General features: G+C 37.9%; 1 protein-coding gene across 1 annotated transcript; it reads left to right on the forward strand.

Moving 5' to 3' along the window:
* Nucleotides 1–24,580, forward strand: LOC18447773 (uncharacterized). The gene is made up of 5 exons (XM_011630071.3): nt 1–350; nt 20,543–20,804; nt 20,986–21,185; nt 21,540–21,727; nt 24,027–24,580. Exons 1-5 carry the CDS (start codon nt 247–249, stop codon nt 24,329–24,331), a joined length of 1,059 nt encoding a protein of 352 aa, XP_011628373.1. The 5' UTR covers nt 1–246; the 3' UTR covers nt 24,332–24,580.

The following is a 24,580-nucleotide window of genomic DNA, read 5'->3' on the forward strand; positions in this document are numbered from 1 at the left end:
ATACGATATTTCTTCAGAGAGTGAATCGCTCCTCCATGTGAGTCGAGCTCAAAACTCTCTCTCCCTTCGTTCTCTAGTTAGTGAGAGAAAACCCTAATTGTTGTCGGAGCTTTGGGGTTTCTAATGAGGGTTCAATGAAGGCTTGGAGCTCTCTCGTTGTCTTGATACCTGTTTCTGTAGGGATACGAGTGGATCTAGGGTTCGTTTTGACCTGAAGATTGTTATTTCGGGGAATATAATTCGTTAATGGCGGATCAGAAGATAGTGTCGGGCTGGATTTTTATAGGATTTTTCTGTGGCCTTTTTGGAGTTCTTTATGCCAGTGCAGGCGATGCTGATCCCCTTTACAGGTAGCTCTCTGATGAGTGTTTGATTTTTTGATTCATATGTCATGTGTTCATTTGGTTATGGATTTATTGTCGTGTGTTTATTTATTGCTCCTCAGGATTTTAGTCTATGAACTAGTCTTCTGGTCATGGATTGATTTTTTCTCTCTAGGAGTTTGAGCGGTTTTCTATTTTCTAATCTCTCTCTCTCCTCAAATGTATTCGTGCTGTTGTTAACATTTGAAGTTCTTCAGTATTTACTCATAATATTTGATTATCTATTATAAATGTTAATTTTTTACTATTATTTATATTCCCCCTTTTTTATTTGTTAATATTGTTGTTAGGTTTCTTTGATTTTTTCATGGGGTTGATTTTACTCTCTCTCTTATTTCATCGGTCTATTTTGCTTTTTCATCTTTTATCATTATTTATCGTTTTCTGTAAAGTATATGACATATTGACATGCGTACTTCTCTCTCTAGGAGGTTGCCCACTATGGCCGTATACAATTATTTGGATCCCTATCTGCTTATTTACATGTCTTGTATTTGTTCTTATTATCACATGTATTGGATAATTAGAATAGCTCTTTTTGATTGCTCCGTTTTTTTACATGTTATTTATTTTGGTAAATTAGGAGTTTGTTTTCTTGCAATTCAACATTTACATGTCATTTAGTCTTTTAATTGATCTTTATCTTCCTTTGGCCATTGAAGAAGTAGCAGGAGCGGGCCTTTGAAAAATACAAAATAATGTTACAACCATGAATTGTACTCGGATACACAAACCAATTCTAGTTGTATGTTGGTCTATGCGGACGAGTCCCGACACAGTGGAAACAAATAAACATACACAAAACCTTAAGGATTTGATAGATGTTACTTATTTTTATATTTGATTTTACTAATTTGTAGTTGGAGTAGATATCCCATTCCTTCCCATTCCTCAGGTTGACCTCATGATTACTAAAACCAAAAATACAATTTCCCAATGCAAATCTTGAGACTTTGATGGATGGCCTGGACGTTCTTGAATTGCCAATGGGGTTTTTCTTTTCTAGGAGTTTTAATGAAAGAGACTAGCAGTAGAGCGAGAGAGAGGCACATCAGGTTTAGAGAGAGAGAGAGAGAGAGAGAGAGAGAGAGAGAGAGAGAGAGAGAGAGAGAGAGAGAGAGAGAGAGAGAGAGAGAGAGAGAGAGAAAAGGCATTTTTGATAAGGCATGTGAGTTACACTTTTTCCCTTAGGAATTGCGTTTTCTCTTTAACTTCTTTATATAGGAATATCCAATGAGTGAGTCCTATAGAAAAAAAAGAGAGTAATACTTCCTAGTTTGAATAATACTCTCTCTAACAAATTCTATCCCAAAATAAAAATCCTTATCTTTTGCCTTTCTTTTCTCACTACCATTACCAAATTTTGTAATAATGATGCAAATAAAAAATTTATGGTTTTTAATTTTTTATTTTTATATTTTTATTGTAGAGATTTGGTTTAGGTTTAGTGGATTTAGGATTTTTAGTACATGATGAGTTGGCTTATCTTGTGGTGAATGAACTAACTTATCTTTCAAGATGATAAGTAGAAGTTATGTTTTAAGTAGAAGTTATTTTTTATTATCTTTTTAGAAAGAAAAGATAACATGAGATTTAGAAAGATAGATGGAGATAGACATGACATGGGAGGGAGATAGAGATTATGTGGGGGGAAATAGAGGAAAGTACGTGACTTAGAGAGAAAATATGGAGTTGAAGAGAGAGAGAAAATAGGGGCTTGGGAAAAACATGTGAAACAATCGTATAAGTTGGAGAGAGAATTTTATGGGTTTTTTATTTCTTATTTTGTATATAAAGGGAAGAGTCCCTCATTGTAAAGGGCAGTGAATGAGAATTGAATAAAATTTGGTCTTGTGAAGATATCGTTCTTGGTGTGGATTCTCTTGCAGACCTTGAGAGAGGTATATTCTCTCAACTTTTTCTTTTTTTATTTTTATTGTTCCCACGTTATTTTCTCCCTGCATCACTTGGTATCAGAGAAAGTAAGACCTAGAGATCCATTTATTTTATTTTATTTTATTTTATTTTATTTTGTTATTTTTATTTTTTTGCAAAACCACCAAAAGCTAATCCTACTCATGTTATGGACGATCGTTGGGGACAGGCTATAGAAAATTTGACTAAAGCCTTAGAGGATGTTTGAACCGAAGTACATGAAATGAATTAGGGGATGTAATGGTTGGAGAACAATGTTCTTCGTGAAGAAGATGCTCGCAGCCACATTGATCTTGCACTAGTAATTCTACTACAAACCCAGGGTGTTGATTTCGAGTGTAATAATTCTGGTATTAAAATCAATCTCCCAAAATTTCATGGTCAAGGGTGTTCATCGATTGCATATGGTGCTTCTTTGGAGCTAGATCCATTCCTAGTTAGGAATAATCAGCCCAAGCTCGTATTCAACAATTACTCTTGGAACACAGTCGCATGCAAAGAGTCTTACATCAGTTTTGAAGAAATTGAAAAAAAAATACCGAGGCTCATGGTGGGACTTCATCACCAACTTTTAAGAAGGCCCCTAAAAGATTTGAGTTTGATAAGCTCGAGGTCGAGCTTCTCCCTACCAACTGATGCAGAACAATAAAAATAAAAAAATAAAAAGTTGAGAGAATATACCTCTCTCAAGGTCTGCAAAGGAATCCACCCAAAAAACGATATCTTCACAAGAAAAATTTTATTCAATTCTTATTCACTGCCCTTTAGAATGAGGGACTCTTCCCTTTAAATACAAAATAAGAAACCCATAAAATTTTCTCTCTAACTTATACGATTTTCCTACACGTTTTTCCTAAGCCCCAATTTTCTCTCTTCATCTCCCTATTTTCTCTCTAAGTCATGTACTTCCCTCTATTTCCTCCCGTGTAATCTCTATCTCCCCCCCATGTCATCTCTATCTCCATCTATCTCTTTAAATCTCATGTTATCTTTTCTTTCTAAAAAGATAATAAAAGATAACTTCTATTTAAAAGATAACTTCTACTTATCATCTTGAAAGATAAGCTATTTCCTTAACCAAAAGATAAGCTAACTTACGCCCACCAACTCATGCGCTAAAAATCCTAAATCCACTAAACCTAACCAAATCTCTACAATAAAAATATAAAAATAGAAAATAAAAAAACCCTAATTTTTTTATATGCATCAAATAATATGGATGTCGTTATCTTTCTATTAACCACTAAGCTCTAAGGATATTGAAGATACCATTGAGATCCCCACACACAAGAGCCAGACTCTTAATCCAACATGTCCCATCGTCTTACAATCATAAAGATGTTTGTCCTTATAATCACTTGGGGATACATCCAATACAAGAAGTCAATAACTCTCCCATACTTTATTACGAAATGCATTGTTAGATCTTAACGAGCATTGCATCTTTCTAGGAAGAATCATATTACTTTTTCATTAAACTAACGTAGAACACCTCTTCTCTCATCGAAAATGCTCCAGCTTGCCTTAGAATATGGTTACACGGGGTTAAAAGGTTGGGATTTCTATTTTAGGGATAAAGTTTGTTAGAGAGAATATTATTCAAACTAGGAAAGGTTACTCATTTTTTAGAAATGATTATCTCATTCAACATTCCTATATGATGATGTTAAAGGCGAGATTGGGGGAGGGGGAATACTTCCTATGGGAAAAAGTGAATTCATGTGCCTCTCCAAAAAGGCCTACTCTCTCTAACTTAACGTTCTTTTTTCTTTTTTTCTCTTTCTAGAGACCCCTAAGAAAGAAAAACCCATAGGCAATTTAAGAGCTTTTGATCTTTTTAAAGCTTGGGATTTGCATTGAGAAATTGTAGTAATGGTTCTAGAAATCTTGAGACTGACTTGTGGATGCTAGCATCAAACTGTCTACCCAAAGCAGCTGGGGTGCATGGAAGGTATGGGAGATACAAACCAATTTCAAAACGGCGATCAGATTCAGATTTGAAAAAGGTATGTAACCTCTATCATATCCTTGTGATTTTGTGTATGTTTTTTATGTTTTTTTGCGTAGCAACTCACCCAACAAGTCCAAAATTTGTATCAGAGCCCCTTAATAGAGGTTCCCTCTTGAATCGGATGGCCCGTGTGGTTAGTTGATAGTTCATAAACACAAATAAATAAATAAATTGTTCGTAGCTGCTTGCATATGTGCAATGCTGACATTCAATATACATGCAGATCCCGCATGCACTAGGTTGTGTTTGCGTGTGGTGTTTAAGGGCACGTGTGGGCACGTGTTGGGCACCTTGCACACGCGGTGGTCATTCATAGAGCTGCACTGAACAAGCGCCTAACCGCTAGTTCACACACACTAAAAAAAAAAAGAGAAACAAAAAGATGGGAGGTAAAATCGCACTACACACGGGCTGTTGTGAAGGATTACTGCACATAGGTGAATGCGCTAGATTACCATGAGCAAGTGGTCATGCGAGACGAACACCTCAAGTAGTCAGGCATGACCACTGCTCTAAGGTGGTCTTTTAGGACCACAAAGCGCAGTGATCTAGCATGTTTGAACATATTAAAAATAAATAGATTGCACATGTGAGCTTGCCACAAGTGTTTACTTGCACGTTCAACCACATGTGCGACATGCACACACGTGGGGATAGAGACCAATGTTGTATGCGCATATGTGCGGCGACTTTGACAACAGACCCAAATAGGCATCACTTGTGTGGTGCTACAGCATTAAGTGCTGGAGCAGGTCCATTATCTGTTGTGCAGTCTTGCAGATACTAGATGCAACCTCAGCCTTATATAGTTTCTTGCCTCAAAAAGAGCAAATTTAGGCCCAACTTTCAGCATGAAACCCTTAAGGAAGGGAACACATCCTGAGTTAGTTACTAGATGGAAGCTTATCAGACTTTGATTGAGGATGATCATCATGCAAACTTCTCTTTGTATAGTAGTATGCATAATGACCAAACTGGTTAGTCTAGAAGCTATCCAACTGCCAGAGATATATGGCAACCTTTATAGCTCCAGGTTGTTGATTGTCAGCTACTTGGTTGTGTGCACTCTCATGGGCCCTTGAGATGTGCACAATGCTGCCAAATCTTTCCATATAGGAACATTTGAGGACAATGTACATTGAATTGTGACTTGAGTGCTGCTGGCAACATCTTGAGTAGCGAGCAATAGTGAGAAATAGATAATGGTTGTGCTCTGGTCTCTTCTTCCTGGTAACCAGATGGGGATACTAATGACACATGTTAGATGTGTCACTAGTCTCAACATTTGGAACTAGAGGCAAAATGCTGCTATGTGAGTGATAGCAGTTTTGCCATGCTTGTCGGGTTGTGCAGGCCGAAGGGTTGTAACAAACCCAAGGGCAAGCCTTAGGGCAGCATTCTTAAGAGGAAAGAGGAAATAAAGGTTGTGAGTGCCAAGAGCAAACGGAGGTCATGCAAGAACAACATTGTAAGGGGTGAGTTAGTTCTGTCATACTCTAAATGTGAGTGCACTGAGCTGAAGCAGGTATGAAATGCTCATCACACTATTTTTGCTTATGTATGAAATGGTCATCACACTATTTTCGCTTATGTATGCATCGGGGTGCTAGTTGCTCATGTGCTTCCAAAAGCTGGATTGTCGATTTGGGGCATTCAAATATGCCGCAATGGATGTTGATGGGTTCAAGTTCATTTAGTTTCCCCGTGTACCAATGGAGGTGTGAGCACTGAATGGGGAGCAACGCCGCTAAGGATGTGGTGGGCGTAGGGTCATTTGGATTACTATTTTGATCTAGTCGGATCGTGTTGCTCCATTATATGCTCCATGCTCCTAGGATGATGAGGAATCCACTCTTAGGCAGAGCTTTTCAAGTAGAAGCTTCAGTTTCTTGCATGGAGTGCAATAAGTTTAGGTCTGATAAACCTTTTGCATGATTACTTGTTTTAGTGGCAATTCTTGTAGATAAATCATTTGCTTTGGACCTAAACTTATTTCACTCCATTCTTTGTTCTACATGCTCTTCTATCCATGATTATTTTTCAGTTTCTTCATATGGAATGCTACATAGAATCGCATCACTAACGATAGCATGCCTTGAAGAGCTCTTGCAATCGTTAACCAAAGTAAACCTATCCACATCAGAACCCTACTCAATGGAAATATCCATTAGGAAACCCCTTTCTTGAGGCACGGAGATTGAGAAAATTACAATGGGTAATGCAACTTGGAGCACATTGCTCTAGGCCGCATATGCGGAAAATGTGATGTGCAGATATGCAGCGCATCACCCGCATATGTGGCCGCATTACACCATGGGCAATGCACTTGCGTATGCCCTCTGTGCTCGTGGGCAGAAAATACGCCCACGAGCATTAGCAAAATTGTCTTTACCTACGGCCCCCGGGCCAAAAAACAAAAAAAAAAAAAACAAAAGAAGGAGAGAGAGAGAGAGAGATTAGAACCAATTTACGTAGTTCTAAGGTGATCAAACTGGTACTACCGGAGATGGCATGTCCACTAGCAACCGATGAGATTGGATGAGAGATTAGGGCATAAAAAGATATCCAAGAAAAGTAGAAAATAAGATAATTATGATAGAGTAAGTTCAGGTACTTGATGACATGTCTAATTGAGAGTTGAGAGTCGATTATTTTTTCTTGTATATAAACTTTTGGTCTTTTCCTCTTTGAAATTTAGACTTTAAAGTTTGAAACTTTGGATATTTTATGTTAGATGGAATGGATTGCTTTAGTTAGGAGACCTAATACAACATCGGTTAGGATGGCGATTTGGTTCAAGTAGAAGGCTTAAAAAGGGCAAGGGGAGGGCCCAAAAGGACATGGATGGAAGTAGTGGGAAGAGATACAGTGACTTATGGTCTGATTGAAGGTATGGCTCTTGATAGAGCATAACAGCAAACCAAGATTCATGTAGCCGACCTCAAATAGTTGGGATGAAGCTCGGATGATGATGATTGATTGATTGCTTTGTTTTACATGTTAATTCTGTTAGACATTTGAACTATTAAAGATTATAAGTTAGAACAACAAACTCTATTACTCTTTATCAACCTATTAGGGGACCAAAGCATCTCAAACAACTAATATAATATAGATATTTAATAAATTTAAATACTTGCTAGTACATAAATCACATTCATGTTTTTTCTATGCATTATTATATTTTTGTATTTTTCTTAAATTTCTAAATTTGTTGAATGCATTAGAGGTGATGCGCATGCATCAAGACCGTATTGAGCTGCATCGGACTTTTGACCTCATCGGGTCTGCATCCCATATTTTAAAACACTGATTATTTAATATCATTCATGCATACATATGTGGTTGCTTTGATGTGGAGGCCTGTGCCAAATCCCTTGATGCTTACTTACGCCATAGTTGCATGTACTCAGTCTCACATAGATGTGAGGCAGTTGATTGCTTCAAGAGATTTAAGTTAGAGATTTGAGAGTGTATCAAGGAAAGGAATTAAGCCTCACTGGATTGATAGGATGGGCAAGAATATACCTCTGAACTGTTTGGAAAGTTTTATGAGGATCATGGGATTCCTTGGCATGAAATGGTGCTCTATACTTGGCAAAGAGAATGAAACTTATCCTATTGGATATTGTGACTTTGTGAGGTCCATGCTGACACAAGCAAAATCTCCATGAGAGTTTTTGGGGAGCTGTTGATTGTTGTTGGCATCATGGGTGCCTTCAAGATCCGTGTCAAAAAATCTCTTATGAATAAAGAACCCAATCTATCCCATTTGAGCCCTTGGGTGTCAAATATTCTCGTCATCTTAGCTGACTGACAGGCTAGGTTGGAGGTCCATAGAATGAACCCTCACTAAATGTTCGAAGAACTCCAATGGGCATGTCCTAAATTCCAGAGTCTAAACAAAGTGGTTTGAGACAAGTTAAATCATGCGAAGTGGACTTCATTGAGTTGAAGTTCCTAAGAATGCGGAGATCTTGGAAGACTCTCAATTGTGTAAGATGGTTGGATCTCAAATAGAGAATGATGGAGAGATTCCTTCACTAGAAGACGATAGTGGGAGTATTCCCCTTGTTGTTGATAACAGTGGGAGCGAAAAGCGAACCACCATTGATTCCTCAGCCTTAGAGGAGTGCATGTGGTAAAATTCCCTGGAGACACTTTGAGATTGCATGTGGTATCTGATGAGCATCTTCATCTGTGACGACCCTAATTTTTATGAAACTGAATAATAATAATAATAATAATAATATAAATTTTAGCATTACAATATTATGTGTACCAATTTTAAATTAATGTAGATGACTTATTCAATTATATATGATACAATTAATTTTGTTCAATTAACTAATTTGTTAAATAATTGGATGGTCCAATTTCATTTGGGTAGACCTTAGGTCCACCATCTTTTGCTTCTAACTTTTATGAGGAGGTTGGTTGTTATCACCTCCTACCTCTTATGTGGTATCTTATCACCTCTCCCCATTTGATTTGTTAACATCTCATTATGAGGGGTTATAATAATCACTCTCTCTTATCTTTTTAAAAGAAAAAGGAAAACAAGAAAGAGAGAGAGAAAGTTTTTTGGCTTTGCATATTGATGAAGAGAGAGAAAGGTCTTCACTAGCCATGTTGAGGGATGAAAAGGGCCAAAATTCCTTGATGGCTCTGAATTCAAGGCCTAAAGAGAGAGAGAGAAACTTTTTGTTTTTTGTTTTTTAAAAAGATAAGGGAGTGACTATTGTAACACCTCATTTAAGAGGTGTCAACAAATCAAATGGGACGAGGTGATAAGATGCCACATAAGAGGTAAGAGGTGGTAAAAACCAACCTCTTCATAAAAGTTAGAAGCAAAAGATGGTGGACCTAAGGTCCACTCAAATGAAATTGGACCATCCAATTATTTAACAAATTAGTTAATTGAACAAAATTAATTGTATCATATATAATTGAATAAGTCATGTGTATTAATTTAAAATTGGTACACATAATATTGTACTGCTAAAATTTATATTATCTTTATTTAGTTTCAGAAAAATTAGAGTCGTCACATTCTCCCCCCCTTATAGAAATTTAGTCCTACAAATTTTTCGTATTTGGTTGTTGAAAAAGATGGGGGTATTCCCTTACTATCACGTAGGCTAAATACGCGACACATATTTTAGTTAGAAGACGATGAGCCCGAAGAGCAAAAATAAATTGTATAGGGGAAACGTTCTTGATACTGAGAAAGTATAGCTCAGGTCTAAAGGTTACATTCTTATCATAACAGCCAACAGTAGCATGGAGTCCATGCCCAAAATAACATCAATGTCCTGAATATCTAAGAGTATTAAGTCTATAGGCAGGGCACACCTCTCAAGCAATACCCCACACTGTTTGAACACCGTATCAGTTACTAATGAGTTCCCCATAGGTGTGCAAACTTCTAAAGTATAGTCAAGAGGTACAGGTTCAACATTTAAATGACATGTGAAATGAGGTGCAACAAAAGAATGAGAAGAACCAGGGTCTATCAAAATTCTAGCCTCTTCCATTTAGCAGCCTTTTCTGCCCTTTCTTGCCTTGAGAATGCTGGTGGTACAAATCTCTTTAATCTTCCAATTATTCCCCCATCTACATGATCTGGGGCAGGGACAACCGGGGCCGGCATACAATCCTTCATGACTTGAGTCATGGCCTCAAGCATCCTAAAGAATTCCCCAAAAACCTCAATGTTCCCGTTATTCTCGTTCGAATTGCTACCATGAGTCCTTGACATCTTGACTTGAAGCAGAAACATCCAAACACTAGTTACTAGTCTAACCCTATTCAACCTGAGGGTCCTTCGAATATTCTAGGTCAAGAATCCTAACCTCACTCTGATACCATAATTGTCACACCCCAAGTTTTATAACACTAAAATTCATGAGATGTGACCGTTTATTCTTAAGGAACACAACAAATTCTAAATTTTTACTATATATTGCTCCAAAACAAATTTTACATTGACAAGCTTTAAAACTCGTACAAAGTCTATTTTATAGCTTATAATAATATGATGATCTATATATATATATATATATACACATACAACTTCGATAGAACAAAAGTTACAAAGGCGAATTTATCCATGACTACAAAATTCTTCCAAACTCCTCCTGCTGTACATACGAACAATACGACTGCGATTACTCTGAAAAAATTTCACAATAACTTGATGAGTTTGGCTACTCAATAAGTGACCTTCATTATCCTTACCAATCATGGTTAGAAAGTATAAATATCTTATAAAAGAATGCATAATATGAGGAAGAGCATACATGGAGAACATATTCAAATTCAAAAAGACACAATTTAACATAATTCCGAAGATTTGAATGCATACTAAACTAGTATGAGAAAGTGCATATATAATTCCTTTAATAAAAATGCCCTGTTTAACATAATACAAAGGATTTCACAAGATACCCTACTGACGTCCCAAGTAGGTCACTTATATACCCCACCAGCGTCCTGGATGGGTCCTCTCATATCTCACCGGTGTACAGGATGAGTCCACTTAGAGATACTATTCATATTAAGATCAACAATATTCTAACATTATTGCAATTAAGTAATAGATAGAATCAAACAAGCATTCACAACAACATAAGTCCTGCAGTAGAAGCACTAACCTTGGGTCCAAGGTTAGAACTTCTACCATCCTGCAGGGAGAAGCACCACCAACAGGTATATCCGTTGCGTAGTGCCTCACACACGCACACTACCCCAGCGCGCTTTGGGGCTTTTGATAGGGGCATTGGCCTTGCAAGACACAACCCTCTCATGTGCCTTTCTGGCGAGACAACGTTACACTACCAAAGGGGTCCCAATGAGTAGTGCCTCACACAGATTTTTGGGGGAGCGACCACCCAAACACACATACTCCCAACTCTTATCCTAGAGTTAGGGAAAAATCACAGCTGCATGCACAAATATCTCATCAAAGGCATGTTTCCATGCACACATATTTTATCAAAAGCGTGTTACCATGCACACAACTTATCAAAAGCATGTTGCCAAGCACACATATCTTATCAAAAGCATGTTGCCAAGCACACATATCTTATCAGAAGCATGTTGCCATGCACACATATTTTATTACCATGCACATAAATTCAACAGACATTATTGTGTAAATTCAACAGACATCATTGTGTCAATTATAGGCCATATATCAATGTAGAAGATATCGAAAAACAATAATATCGTATTTTCAAAATATACTTGAAATTATTAACAGAAAATCTCATGAAGCAATTTGTAACAATCACTTGCACACAACACTTACGCAAAATGCTTGCACAGATCACTTGCACATAACGCTTGCACAAAACGCTTGCTCAGAGCACTTGCGCATAATACTTGCGCATAACACTTGCACATAACATTTGCACATAATATTTACACATAACACTCACATAATACTTGCACATAACACTTGCACATAACACGTGCGCGTAATACTTGCACATAATATTTACAGTATCTAAGATTTATGCTGCAAATATTACAATTAAATGCAGAAATATCTCGGAATATTATAGAAATATCAGTTTTCTTCAAATAATGCGTTTTCAGGAAAAATGAAGCCACTTACATTACACATAAAACTTTACGATATCTAAAATTTATAACAATAAGCAGAAATATTACAATTTTATTGAAAGAGGAAATACCCTAATTTACAGTATCTAAAATTCATAACCATAAACGGAATATCACAATTTTATTAAAAGCGGAAATATCAATTTTCAAATAATTGTTTTACAGGAAAATGCGATCACCCAAAAATGGTGCAATAGAACTGGATAACTGTAAACACCCCAGATCAGTCTCGACTATTTTCAGCAAAGGTACAGGTATTTGATCACTGACAAAGGGACCTGTCGGTATCCATCAATGCAAGCCTTACTCTACCACCATGTAAAGCTTATGGGCTTGGACCTCTATGAAAGAAGAGAACCAAAGGCTACAAGAGAAATAAAAAAAAAAAGGAAAACAAGAAAGAGAGAGAAAGTTCTTTGGCTGTGCATATGGATGAAGAGAGAGAAAGGTCTTCACTAGCCATGCTGAAGGATGAAGAGGGAGAAAATTCTTTGATGGCCCTTTCTAAGAATGAAGTGAGAAAGAGAGAATTCAACCTCCTCATAAAAGTTAGAAGTAAAAGATAGTGGACCTAAGGTCCACTCAAATGAAATTGGACCATCCAATTATTTAACAAATTACTTAATTGAACAAAATTAATTGTATCATATGTAATTGAATAAGTCATGTATAATAATTTAAACTTGGTACACATAATATTGTAATGCTAAAATTTATATTATTATTTTTCAGTTTCAGAAAAATTAGGGTCGTCACATCATCGATGAGGATGAACCGGGTCCATATCAAGAAGCGTTGAGATCTCCTATTGCAAGTAGTTGGTTTGCCACATTGATTTGAAGAGATTGGTTCCATGGAGAAGAATCGAGTCTGGGAGCTCGTCAATCCTCATTCTAGTGGAAAGGCTATAAGGAACGAGTTCCCTACAATTTAAAAGAAAGGCTATTGGAACTACAAAAAGGAACATTGAATTTCATGTTGATTTGCCTACTTAAAAGTAAAAATGGATCTGGTTTTGTGTTCTTATGGATCTAAAAAATGGGTCCCTCCAAGCTTAATTGGAATTTTATCTTGTTAATTTAAGAGGTTTGAAGTTATTTGATCTTTTTTTTTTTTTAATTGGAAATGTGCCTTTTGACCTGAGGGACCTAAAGATAGCTAAATGCTGTTTTTGGGTCATCAAACTCAAATAAATGCATATTTATTACTTTTAAAAAGGCTATTTTTAAAAATGGTTTTAGAAATACCAGTTTAGTCCCTGTTCACAAGGTATGACTTTACGAATAATTATGATTTTTCATGGAATTTGAAAGGTTGTAACTCTGTATAACTTCAATTGACTTCTTCTCTAATTAATAATCTATCTCCCTACCTAATTGAAGAGTATTTTGTTACAGGAATTGAAAGTTCTAAGTCTCACACGTCAGCCTATTTGTGATCTCTGAAAATTTCATAAAGAGTACATTAGAAAGTGTTTTATAGTGTCCAAAATTATTAGTGAGAATGCAAATCTGTGGATGGTTACATCAGCTTGTATCCTAGAACAAGGTTGCTAGTACCCTATTATGTTGAAGGACTTTGTAATCTGATGGGTTTTCTTGTGCCTTAAGTTCTAAGTGTTTGCTTTTGCTTTCTCCTATTTGTTAATTGTTATACTATAAAACAGTGTTGAAAAGGTCAGTGAGTCCAACTCGGACTCGTCCGAGTTACTTGGGCTTAGCAGGTTACTGAGTCCGCAACAAAGTACTCGGGAACCGGCCGAGTATGGTTGGTTCCCAATATTTTAGTATTTGTTTGCTTAGATTCAGTCGAGTCTCTAACAGACTTGGCAAGACTGTCAGACTTGGCTTGGGCTCCGGACTCTAACAAGTCCTGACCTGACTCCTTGTTTATAAGATTTTCCTGATCAAAGGTAGTTTCCTCTGGCCAAAACTATTTATACCTACTATGTCAAGTAACAGCTCGTTAGGAAAATACAAGTAAAGCAAGGAGACTGTAATGAGGAAAGGAATATGTTTGATAATAAAAAGTGGTTCAGCTCCTCAAAAATGCTAGAGAATCTCTTTTTACAGACTAACATGGATGAAACAACAATGTCTTTCAATTAGTTTGAGGGATAATTATATGATGATTAATGTGTGCTGGCTTTTGCACAACATGCACCTAATATAGTAGCAGACCTTGGACATTATATGATGGCCTTTGAGCGTAAACCTATGGGCATGACCGTTTAGCGTGACAATGCAATTAGATCTCCTTTTTAGTTTGTTCTTGTCAATTAACTTCCTTGTTGAGGTGGATGTCCAAACATACAAGATGTACCATCTTTGTCTCTGAAGATTCCCCCAATACAAGCAAGACTGGGGTTGCCGAGGGGAGCAACCATCAGAATTGAGCTTGGTATGGCCTTGATTTGGTGGTCTCCAAAGTGACACACGGGGAGTTTGCAAAGGCCTTAGTTTTAACAAAACATGCGACTCTTGGAAAAAATCCATGGGGGAATGATGTTTGAACAATTTACTGTTCTTTGCTCAAACATAATCGGCATTTTGATCCGGTCTTTAAGGTGCCAATGATAGACTCCTTTTCATGGAATGTTCTATGGTCCCTTTCGGTGCAAATCACGCACATGGTGGCTGCCATTGCACTGCCACTCTCCAAAGGAGTACCTCGACCATGGTGGGGTTTTGAAGGAAAGGGAAAGTAGGGGGACAGATTTGGGTGTCACCCACGTCCATTTGAATAATTGTAACGAGTCTCCCCACAAGCGCCAAGCCTAGTTACTATGGAGGAAGAGGTGTTTGTTGGTTTCTTCCACTGTTTCTCACAGGCGCATCTGTTAGGTTTTGGGCATGTCCCTCTTTTGTAACTGGTCTACTGTGAGGACCCTCTCTGATCCTGCAATCTAGCTGAAGAGCTGGATTTATTAGCAAGGGAGTGGGGAAGAGAGGGAGAATGTTGGTGGCTGTAGCAGCTTCCAGTAGGAAGAAGAGAATGTAAATTTGCCCGAGGTGGTGGGTATCCAAATCAACTAGTCATCTCCTGTAGCAGGGAGAAGTTAGTTGCAAGAGGGAGGAGAGAGAGTGATTCAAAAAGCGGACCGCCTAGCGCCTAGGCAGTCCAGAAGGCCTGGGCGCATCGCCTAGGCCTAGGCGTCCAATCTGGGTGACAGTCCCTGGGCGGCCGCCTAGGCGGTACGGAACCCCCCTAGGTGGGCGCCTAGCGCCAGCCCGGGGCGGCCGCCCAAAACCTGTGCCCCGCCTAGGTGGTACGGAACCCGCCTTGGCGGCTGCCCAGCTCAAAGGCGGAATTTTTTTTTTTTTTTTTTAAAGTTGACAAAAATTGATCAAAACATCACCCATTGATATTAGATTTAATTTTTGATGTTTTATAAATCTATTGGGGGTTTTTTTAGAGGATTTTGAGTCCTTAGAAGCATCTTTGACTGGGCGTCCTCTTTGGATTCGACTGGGCCACCCAGGTTCTGGGCACCCGCCTGGGCGCCTTGGACCCCCCAGACTGCCTAGGACCCACCTAGCGCTTTTTGGATCTATGAGAGGGGTTCAAAAGTCAGACAGTTTACAAACTAATTGTGCTCTCCTGGAATTTGGTCTCCAAATCCTCCATATGCCCAAGAGTTTGAACTGGTCAACTGCAGTTGACTGATGATCCAGGGCCAGGATGAACAAGTTGTAGAACCTATTTTGTAGGGTAGAATTACCAATCCATTGGTCAATCCAGAATTTGACTCTATTGCCAACCCTGACCCTGAAACATATGTTTTCCCGGAAGAGGTGGTAGCTGGTCAGCAAACTTACCATTGAGGACCGACCATTAGAGGTTCCCCTAGGCAGTCAGGCTGATTCATTGTAGTGATATTATGACGGATACCTTCTTGCCAAAGGTGGTTATCTTGTGTAGCAAAGCGCCATCACCACTTTCCAAGTGGGGTCAAGTTGCATCTTCTAAGGCTCTTACCATACCACTCTCCTGTTTGGGTAAGCAGACCTTATCCCTGGCAATAAGGTGGTATTTCCATGCACTCCCTTTCCCCCCCCAAAAAAAGAAAAAAACAATGCACCATTGTATTTTCCTCATTAATCTTTCTAGGTGAGTCACTATGGAGACCAGCATCTGAAAAAGTTACATCTGGTAGACTGAGTTGTTTGAGAGTGTTGCCTTTATTAAAGTGAATCTACCCATGGTAGAGAGGAATCTATCTTTTCAAGCCTCTAGATTATTATAAAAATTTTGAATAATTGGGGTCCCAGAGCTGCTTCTTCAGATAATCAATGCATAGGTGCAAACCAAGGTGATTAGAGGACAATTGTTCAACTCCACCCTCCAATCGACTAGCAAGGTTGCGAACCACTTGGGGCTCAGTTGCTACACCCATCAATTTGGCCATATTGATCTTGAGGCATGTTAAACCACATTAGTTTAAGATACAAAGAATCAACCTGTTGTTGGGAAGCGTCACAAAAGATGAAGGTGTCATCAGTGTATTGGAGATGTGATCACCAGGCTCGGTTGCCAATCTGAAAACCTTTCAAGAGCCCTTGCCGGTACAATCTTTCAATGGATCTGCTGAAAACTTCAACTTCAATGATGAACAACAAACGTGCGAGGGGTTCACCTTGCGGTAGACCCCTTGAAGAGGGAAGTAGCTTTGGGGAAGCCATTAACAGGGATGGAGAAGAATTTAGAGAAGCGTCTAAGTTCTCCATTTCTTTCCAAAGCCCCTTTTTAGGAGGTTCTCGTCAAGTATTTGCAATCGACATGATCATGGCTTTTTCCCTGTCTAGTTTACGACAACCCTGTGGGTCTTAGTGAGTTGTCTAGAGTGGATACATTCTGATGGAGGGAAAATTATACTTGTTTTTAATTTTTATTCAATGTTAAAGGATGTATATTTTGATTTTAATTTTAGGGTTTAATTCTAGGGTTTTTTAGTTCCTAGGAATTCTAGGGACTTTTTAGATATTTTAGTTAAAGTTAGGGATTTTAGTTTCAAGTTGTACTTAAGTTTGAACTTTTTGGTCAAAAGTTAATTGTATGGACAAATATTTTTCAAAACAAAAATTTTTCGATACAAATAAGGGCATGGATGGGCTGGAGAGCCATTCACGTATTCCTCTTTAAGAAAAGAAAGACTTTGTCTTGTAAAAGAAGCCTAAGGCTTGAGGCCTAGGTGGGAGGAAACCCTAGGGTTTCTCCAAAATTGCTTGTCAATGTGCTTTCATTGCTGAATTTCTAGCTTTCATCAAGTTCTTCTACATCAAGTGGTATCAAAGTCCGCTATCTACACAGAAGTTACTGTAGCAAGCACATACAAAGTTACTGTAGATCACTTTTTTTGGTGCCCTAGGTCTACCACAAAGAGAGGAAATTATAGTGGGGTCTAGGGTTTACTGATTTTGGCCAAGGGTTTGCTGATTTTGGTCAATGTTTTGCCAAAACAACCTAGATCTTACTGATTTCAATAATTTGTTGATTATTTCCTTAGGGTTTGTGATTTCGGCGAACCCATCTCAACGAGAAGGGGCCATAGAAGGGAGATTTTCGTAGATGTACTTTGTGATCCTATAGATGACATAATTGAAGAACTTGAAAGGCAAGTACAACACTTGTTGTAGAGCCTCAATAATAGGCAAGACGATGATCTTTCAGCCCAAGAGGATCTCGAGTACATGCTTTTCACTTTTGTGCTCCGCGTGTGGAGTCGAGTGATGAGGATAGCAATAGAAGACCTAGATGTGGGGAACATCACTTTGGGGTTTTCGATTGGAAGGATGATATTTTTTATTTTGATATAGATTGCATGGAAAGTCAACAAGTTGTTGATTGGAAATCACCACCAATCTTCAACAGATACTCAGATGAACAACAAGATTTCTTTGGAGATTCGATTATGTTAATGATTAAGATGATGGTGAAGATATTTTGGAAAAGGGGGAATAATATGGAGAGAAGGTAGCAGGAGGATTGATCAAAATCATGCCCTTTGAAGATCTCATCAATATTGAAGAGGTGGAGCGTTCAACAACTTTAGGTTATTGGAATCAGAGTAGCGCAGTGGAAGCGTGGTTGTCTCAATCGCAAATTATGAACCTGATTTCAGAAAGTGATCAAACGGATGTTGAGAAAATCTCTAAAGTCTAGAAAATTGGGTTTCATCTTACATGATTTCTAATGGGGAGTTCACGAATAACTGAATTTGAAAAATTTGCATGGATTCCTCAATATGCATATCACGACTCATTTTTGGAGGAATTTTTTTTACCTCGAATAATATTTGAGCCAACAAAGAAAAAGAAGGTTGAAGATGGTGTTTTTTATGCTGAATTCATGGCACAATTCAAAACTCGAGGACGAGTTTTCTCCAACAAGGCAAGAATGATGGAGGGAAAAATTATACAATATTTTTAATTTTTATTTAATTTTAAAGGATGTATATTGTGATTGTAGTTTTAAGGTTTAATTCTAGGGTTTTTTAATTTCTAGGAATTCTAGGTACTTTTTAGATATTTTAGTTAAAGTTAAGGAGTTTAGTTTCAATTTATACTTAAGTTAGGACCTTTTGGTAAAAAATTAATTGTATGGACAAATATTGTCCAAAACAATAATTTTTCAATACAAATAAGGGCATGGATGGGCTGCAGAGTCATTCATATATTTCTCTTTAAGAAAAGAAAGACTTTGTCTTGTAAAAGAAAGGCTTGAGGCCTAGGTGGGAGGGGTTTCTCCAAAATTGCTTTTGTCAAGGTGCTTTCTTGCTGAATGTCTAGGTTTCATCATGTTCTTCTACATCACATTCATGGGCCACAAGTGTCCCATCAAGGATCTTTCACTTCTTTGTGAGGTCTCTCCACTTGGTCCTGCAGGTCCCAGATGTTAGAGCCCACCAATGCCATTTGTCTTGTCCATTCTGGCCCTACTGAGAGCTCTTGTGTTTAGATCGCTGGCCACGTTGGATAAAGCCCTTTCAAGTGACTATCTTCATTACCAGAGCTTTTTATTCCCAATATATGTTACATGCGTTGGTAGAAATTCCAGATTTCCTTTTACACTGCCCTTTTGCTTTGAGGGTTTGAGCTGTTTTTTGGTATCCCTCCTTGACTGAGACTCTGATGTATAGTTCGAAGGTCTTTGCATATATATGCCTGTCAGCTACTATTGATACTATGGGCTCTATCGACCAAGTGTGATATTTCAGATCGTAGATACTCCACAGCATGATATGCAAGAGGATAAGTGATGGAGTTGTTTATTGGGCTAGGGCCTCACCAGTTTTTTTTGGTAGTGAGTCCTCAGAACTCTCCTGGTGACTGGGTGTCATTGTTGCTGTTCACTACTGAATTTTGACTTTCTTAGCAACTGGGGAACATATGAAAGTGTATGGGAGTGGATTCCTCTACCTAGTGGCTACTCTTCTTAATTTTGATGGTATGTCATCAAGGCAATTATAGCCTAGCAGGGGTTAGCAAGGATAGTGTGAGGGGAGGAGTTCTTGTGGTAGAGCAATTCCATTGGCTGTACCTTTAACAATACGCTTAGTGAGGCGAATTGACTAATGATTCCCTACAGAGTACTCGTAATGTCACCTCTCTTCCCCCTTCCCTCTCACATCCACTTTTTTCCTTCATCTCCTTCTCTGACCACCTTTGGCCCTTGTACATTTCTATTTATACTTACTCACCTGAGTTCAACTTGATTCTTTAGTTTATCTAAGCAATAAACTGTTAATTATTGATAAAAGATTATGATAAAATGCTGATCTGATTTTATGAAGGAGCTAACCCATGTTCTATTGGGGTTCCGTTTTGTGATATCTTATTTCCTGTACCTTACTTTTCTGCTGTTTTGTTTTTTTTTTTGGATTTGTAAATGTTGAAGTTCTGATTGTGCATATTTCAAGACTGCTACATTCATGACAGCATGTTTGACTTTAAGGATGTTTTCCCTGTGGTGGGTTTGTATGTTCTTCTTAATACTCATATACGGTGTACTTATGATGCAGACTCATAGTTTTTCTTTACAAATTGGAATTGATGATTAGTGCAAATAATTGTAATGTTTGTCATCTCTTTTCTCCTTTAGTCAACAAATTCCTATGCTCCTTGTTAAAGATTATAGGTCATCCTTTCCCAGTATAATCTACTGTCAGTTTGTCATAACGTGGTGATGGCTCCTTGTTTGCCTCTTTTTTTTCTCAAAAAAAAAGAACTGGTGACATTATGATTACGTATAAAATATTCTTTCAAGGAACCCATGACATATGAGTATAGGCAGCCAACAGACCAGGTGCTCTCTGACTAACTAGAAACAGGAAAAAGAGACTAGAGAAGGACATTGGTAGATAGAAGTGGGGGAGGAGAAAGAGAGTGAAATCAAGTATCAAAAAACCAGGTCTTCCTTTGCTTGTATATTTAGAGTTCTTGAGCTCGTAGTTTCTTATATTCCGCTAGAATTTGGGAAATACTAGGTTAGTTTTGGTTATGAGCTTTGCAATACAAATGTAGGAGAGCACATACTATGGCAAATACAGATGATTCTGATTCTATGTTGCTTCCTGACATCTCAGGACATGTGTAAAACAATGTGAAAAGAGTGGCTGCATTGGAGAGAGTTGTTTCAAACAGTGCTCTTTTTCATCCGATGGCACCTCAGCTGGTAGTCCTTGGTACATGCAAGAACCCCTTTACCTTCGTTGGAAGCAATTGAATTGCCGAAGTGACTGTCGTTACCATTGCATGCTGGAAAGGGAGAAAGAGAGGGAAAAACTTGGACATGGACCTGTCAAATATCATGGCAAATGGCCTTTCAAGCGTGTTTTCATTTTTCAGGTCTCTTTCTTCTTATACAAATCTCTTAAATGTATTCTGCTTGATTCAACTCTTGTTTTCTGTTGATGACTTGGAGTCTTGCAATTTTTGTTTTTGTCATGGGGCTAATTTTCAAGCGTGAATAGGATGACTCTTACACATTCCTCCCTTGCAAATTTACGGACTCTTCTCATGGTATCAGGAGCCTGTTTCAGTGGTGTTCTCTGCCTTTAATCTTGCGATGCAGTTTTATGGATGGCTATCATTTATGATACTTGTATATTACAAGCTTCCTTTGAGACCCCAGAATAGGAAGACTTACTATGAGTTCACTGTGTTGTGGACCATGTATGGAGTCTTCTCGATGAATTCCTGGTTTTGGAGTGCTGTCTTCCACAGTAGGTGAGCTAATTGATTCTCTTTGTTTTCTTGATTCTTTCGAAGTTAAACTAGTATGGGCTTCTTTTTTTTTCCTGCTAATAAGATAAACTAAATGGTTTCACCGGGCTAAAAAGGGATTGGGGCGCACATCTATTTATATTTATTGTGAGCTTTGTTCTTTCTGCTTACAGATAGTATCTCACCATCACATTTTCTGTTTTGCTCTCTCTCTCTCTCTCTCTCTCTCTCATTCAATGTGATTTCTGTACTTTCATTAGTGACATTGTTATTGTTTCCATAAACATTGGAAAACAACTTAAAAGAAAAAAGGCAAATAGATGTTGCTTTTGCGGAAACTGAGCATCTTCCCTTCAGAGATGTTGATTTGACAGAAAAGCTGGATTACTCATCGGCTGTGGCTTTGGTGGGCTACGCGCTGATTGTTGCAATTATTCGCACCTTCAATGTGAGGGATGAGGCTGTCAAAGTTATCATTGCTGCTCCTCTTGCAGCATTCGTGACGACCCATATCTTGTATCTCAACCTATATCAGTTTGACTATGGTGAGCATTCTTCTCTTAAGCTTCCCAAGTATTATTATTGACTGATGTGCATTTCTTTAGTGCCAGAATGTACATTCATCGAATTTCTGTCACTTTGCTTTTGGCTGTTTGAATTTGCTTTGTTCATTGCGCATGTTTGATGCCTTAATAGAGTATCATCTTGTTCTCTGCTTTGCTCTATGAATCAATGAGTACTTGTTTGAGACAATTGATACTCCGTATTTTCATAACTTAGCTTGGGTTTTCTTGTTTCAATTGCCTTTGTAGTTAGATTATTTTTTCTGGCTAAGTTAATAAATTACCTATTTCAGATTTTTACTGTGCACCATACCTGTCAGCTTAACTTGAATTTAGACTACTCATGGTTTTTGTCGGCAATCACAGTTTTAATTAGTCATATTTGGTCCTGTGTTTGATTGCTTTTGGCTTATCAAGAAATGGCCTTTAATTGGAGACAGTCATTGATTGATCTCCCGAGGTGATCCCTTTGTGCCAATTTGGAGGGATGTCTGGATGGTACATGCAGGAATATAAGACCCATTCTTGTAACAGGCATAGCATAGTCCTCAGCAAATTATGTAAGGATTAATGTGTGTTCGTGTAACTATTAGACCCTGTTTGGATATACCTTAAATGGGTCTTTGGGCGACTCATTTCCATGGAGATGGGGTATTTCCGCTGATTGGATGACATCCGGAGATGGGATTTCAATCTCCACATGGATATCTATATCCACATTTCGAGGCCAAACCGTGAGATCTGCGTTCCACCTATAGGCCAAAATGTGGAAATTTATATTCCACCAAAATAGGTGGAATACTGATCCACATTTTGGCCTCAAAATGTGGAGATGTGTATTCCAACAAAGTAATAATACTATTATTGTTTAATAGTATCTATAATTTGTTGTTATTAGTATTGATAATATATAGTAATATATTACGAGTCTGCATATTATTGTACTGTTTGATGTTTATTTGTAATACATTCTACATCATTTTTATAATAATTATTAATACTTTGTTATTATCAATATTATTATAATACAACAATATTAATATCTACTGTTCTTGTATGGAAAATTGTTTCATGCAGGCTGGACCTCATTTCTACAATATGCGGTCCAGAGGTATAAAGCATTCATCTTTAAGATGGATGCAAATAGGTGGTCCATCTGAAAACAAGTGTAACTAACGGTCCAAATGCTTTCTTAATATAATTATTATTTTTAGTTTTCAAATTATTATTATTTGTTCATATTCATGAGCTTCATGTTAAAGATTATATATTCTCTAAAAATTAGGATCAAATTATATTTAAAAAATATATGCCAAGCCCCGCATTTCTACAATATGTGGGCTGGCCGCATAGAAAGCACTGTGTCCTTATATTGATGATATTATTAATTATATCATTATGACACAATAATATTAATGCAATCCAAGCCAACTACAATTAGTTGGGAAAAGGCTTTAATGATGATGAATATTAATACAATCCAAACAGTGGACATCTTCCCGGTCTTTTATTAGATGCTATCCAAACAATAGACACCCATATTCTAGGAGATGCTAATTCCAGGAGACATCAATTCTAGGATAGGCACCTCCCCAGGACATACATCTCCAGGTATCCAAATGGGGCCTTAAAGTTGCAGATTGCATTTTGTTCATGATATGGCCGTAAGCATTTTACTCTTTCTTAAGCACATCTATTTAAGTCCTAAGGGCTTGCACTCTTCAAAAAAGAGAATTATTCTTTTCAAGCATATGTTTTACCAATTGTAATATTTGTACAGAGTCTTTAGCATCTGATGAGTTCTTTCAAAATTTTGGTGGATTACTATTAGGCATTCATCATCCAACCAAACTAAGGATTGTGTCCGTATAACTGGATGTTTCCTTGAGGCAACCCAAAAATTCCTTTCTTATTGGAGCCTTAAATTCTGTCAAAATCGTCGGACACCTCTACTTTTAAAAGGAGAAACACACCTAGTTGATTACACCTTGTGGCATTCCCTTGTTTTTCTTTTTTTGTTTTTTGTTTCTAAGATTGGGGATGTTCACATAGGTAATACATACATTTAAGAATCTAACCTGCAACTTATAGATGAGATGGAGAGCATTAACTTGTCATGATTCTGTATATGTGCTTATTTATTATATCTGTGTATAAGGAGAAAAGGAGGTCCTTTTTGGATTGAACACTGGCATATGTGCTATTCTAGGTGTTGCTGATCTCTCTCTCTCTCTCTCTCTCTCTCTCTCTCTCTCTCTCTCTCTCTCTCTCTCTGTGGCAGGCTTGAACATGAAAGTGTGTGTTACTATGGGGGTCGCTCAGCTGCTCCTATGGGCTGTCTGGGCAGGTGTGACCAAGCACCCATCACGCTTCAAACTATGGGCTGTTGTCTTGTTCGGAGGGCTCGCTATGCTTCTTGAGATCTATGACTTCCCTCCGTTTTGGGGATATGTGGATGCCCATGCTCTTTGGCATGCGACCACCATTCCTCTCACGTATCTGTGGTGGAGCTTCATCAAAGATGATGCTAAATTCTCAACTTTTAGTAGGCAAGGTGAGGCAAATGATGGCATGAAGGTAGACTAGATCACCTAATGCCTTATTTCCAAGGTATTGCAAACTCTAGATTTGGCTCAAATTTTTCTTCTCATCTTAGTGGTATTGTTCAAATTCTTTTGGGTTTTGGGCCTGGCTTTAATTGATGTCCCAATGTTGTAGGAACTTTCTTTTTGAAGGTCTTTTATGCTCTGAAGTTTTCAAAGAGTCTTGTTGGGCTAAATGCATTTGTGCAGTTTGTGTACACTATAATTCTATGGAAGAGTAGCATTTGCTTTC

The sequence above is a fragment of the Amborella trichopoda genome, chromosome 9, assembly GCF_054954075.1.
Source record: "Amborella trichopoda isolate Santa Cruz 75 chromosome 9, AtrichopodaSantaCruz75HAP2 v2.0, whole genome shotgun sequence".
Classification (NCBI taxonomy): Eukaryota; Viridiplantae; Streptophyta; class Magnoliopsida; order Amborellales; family Amborellaceae; genus Amborella; species Amborella trichopoda.

Excerpts from the sequence above, each read along its gene's own strand:
- LOC18447773 (XM_011630071.3), top strand. The coding sequence starts at position 247 with ATGGCGGATCAGAAGATAGTGTCGGGCTGGATTTTTATAGGATTTTTC. Across the intron at positions 351-20,542 it reads GATGCTGATCCCCTTTACAG|GACATGTGTAAAACAATGTG; the intron begins GTAGCTCTCTGA and ends CTGACATCTCAG. Across the intron at positions 20,805-20,985 it reads AGCGTGTTTTCATTTTTCAG|GAGCCTGTTTCAGTGGTGTT; the intron begins GTCTCTTTCTTC and ends TCATGGTATCAG.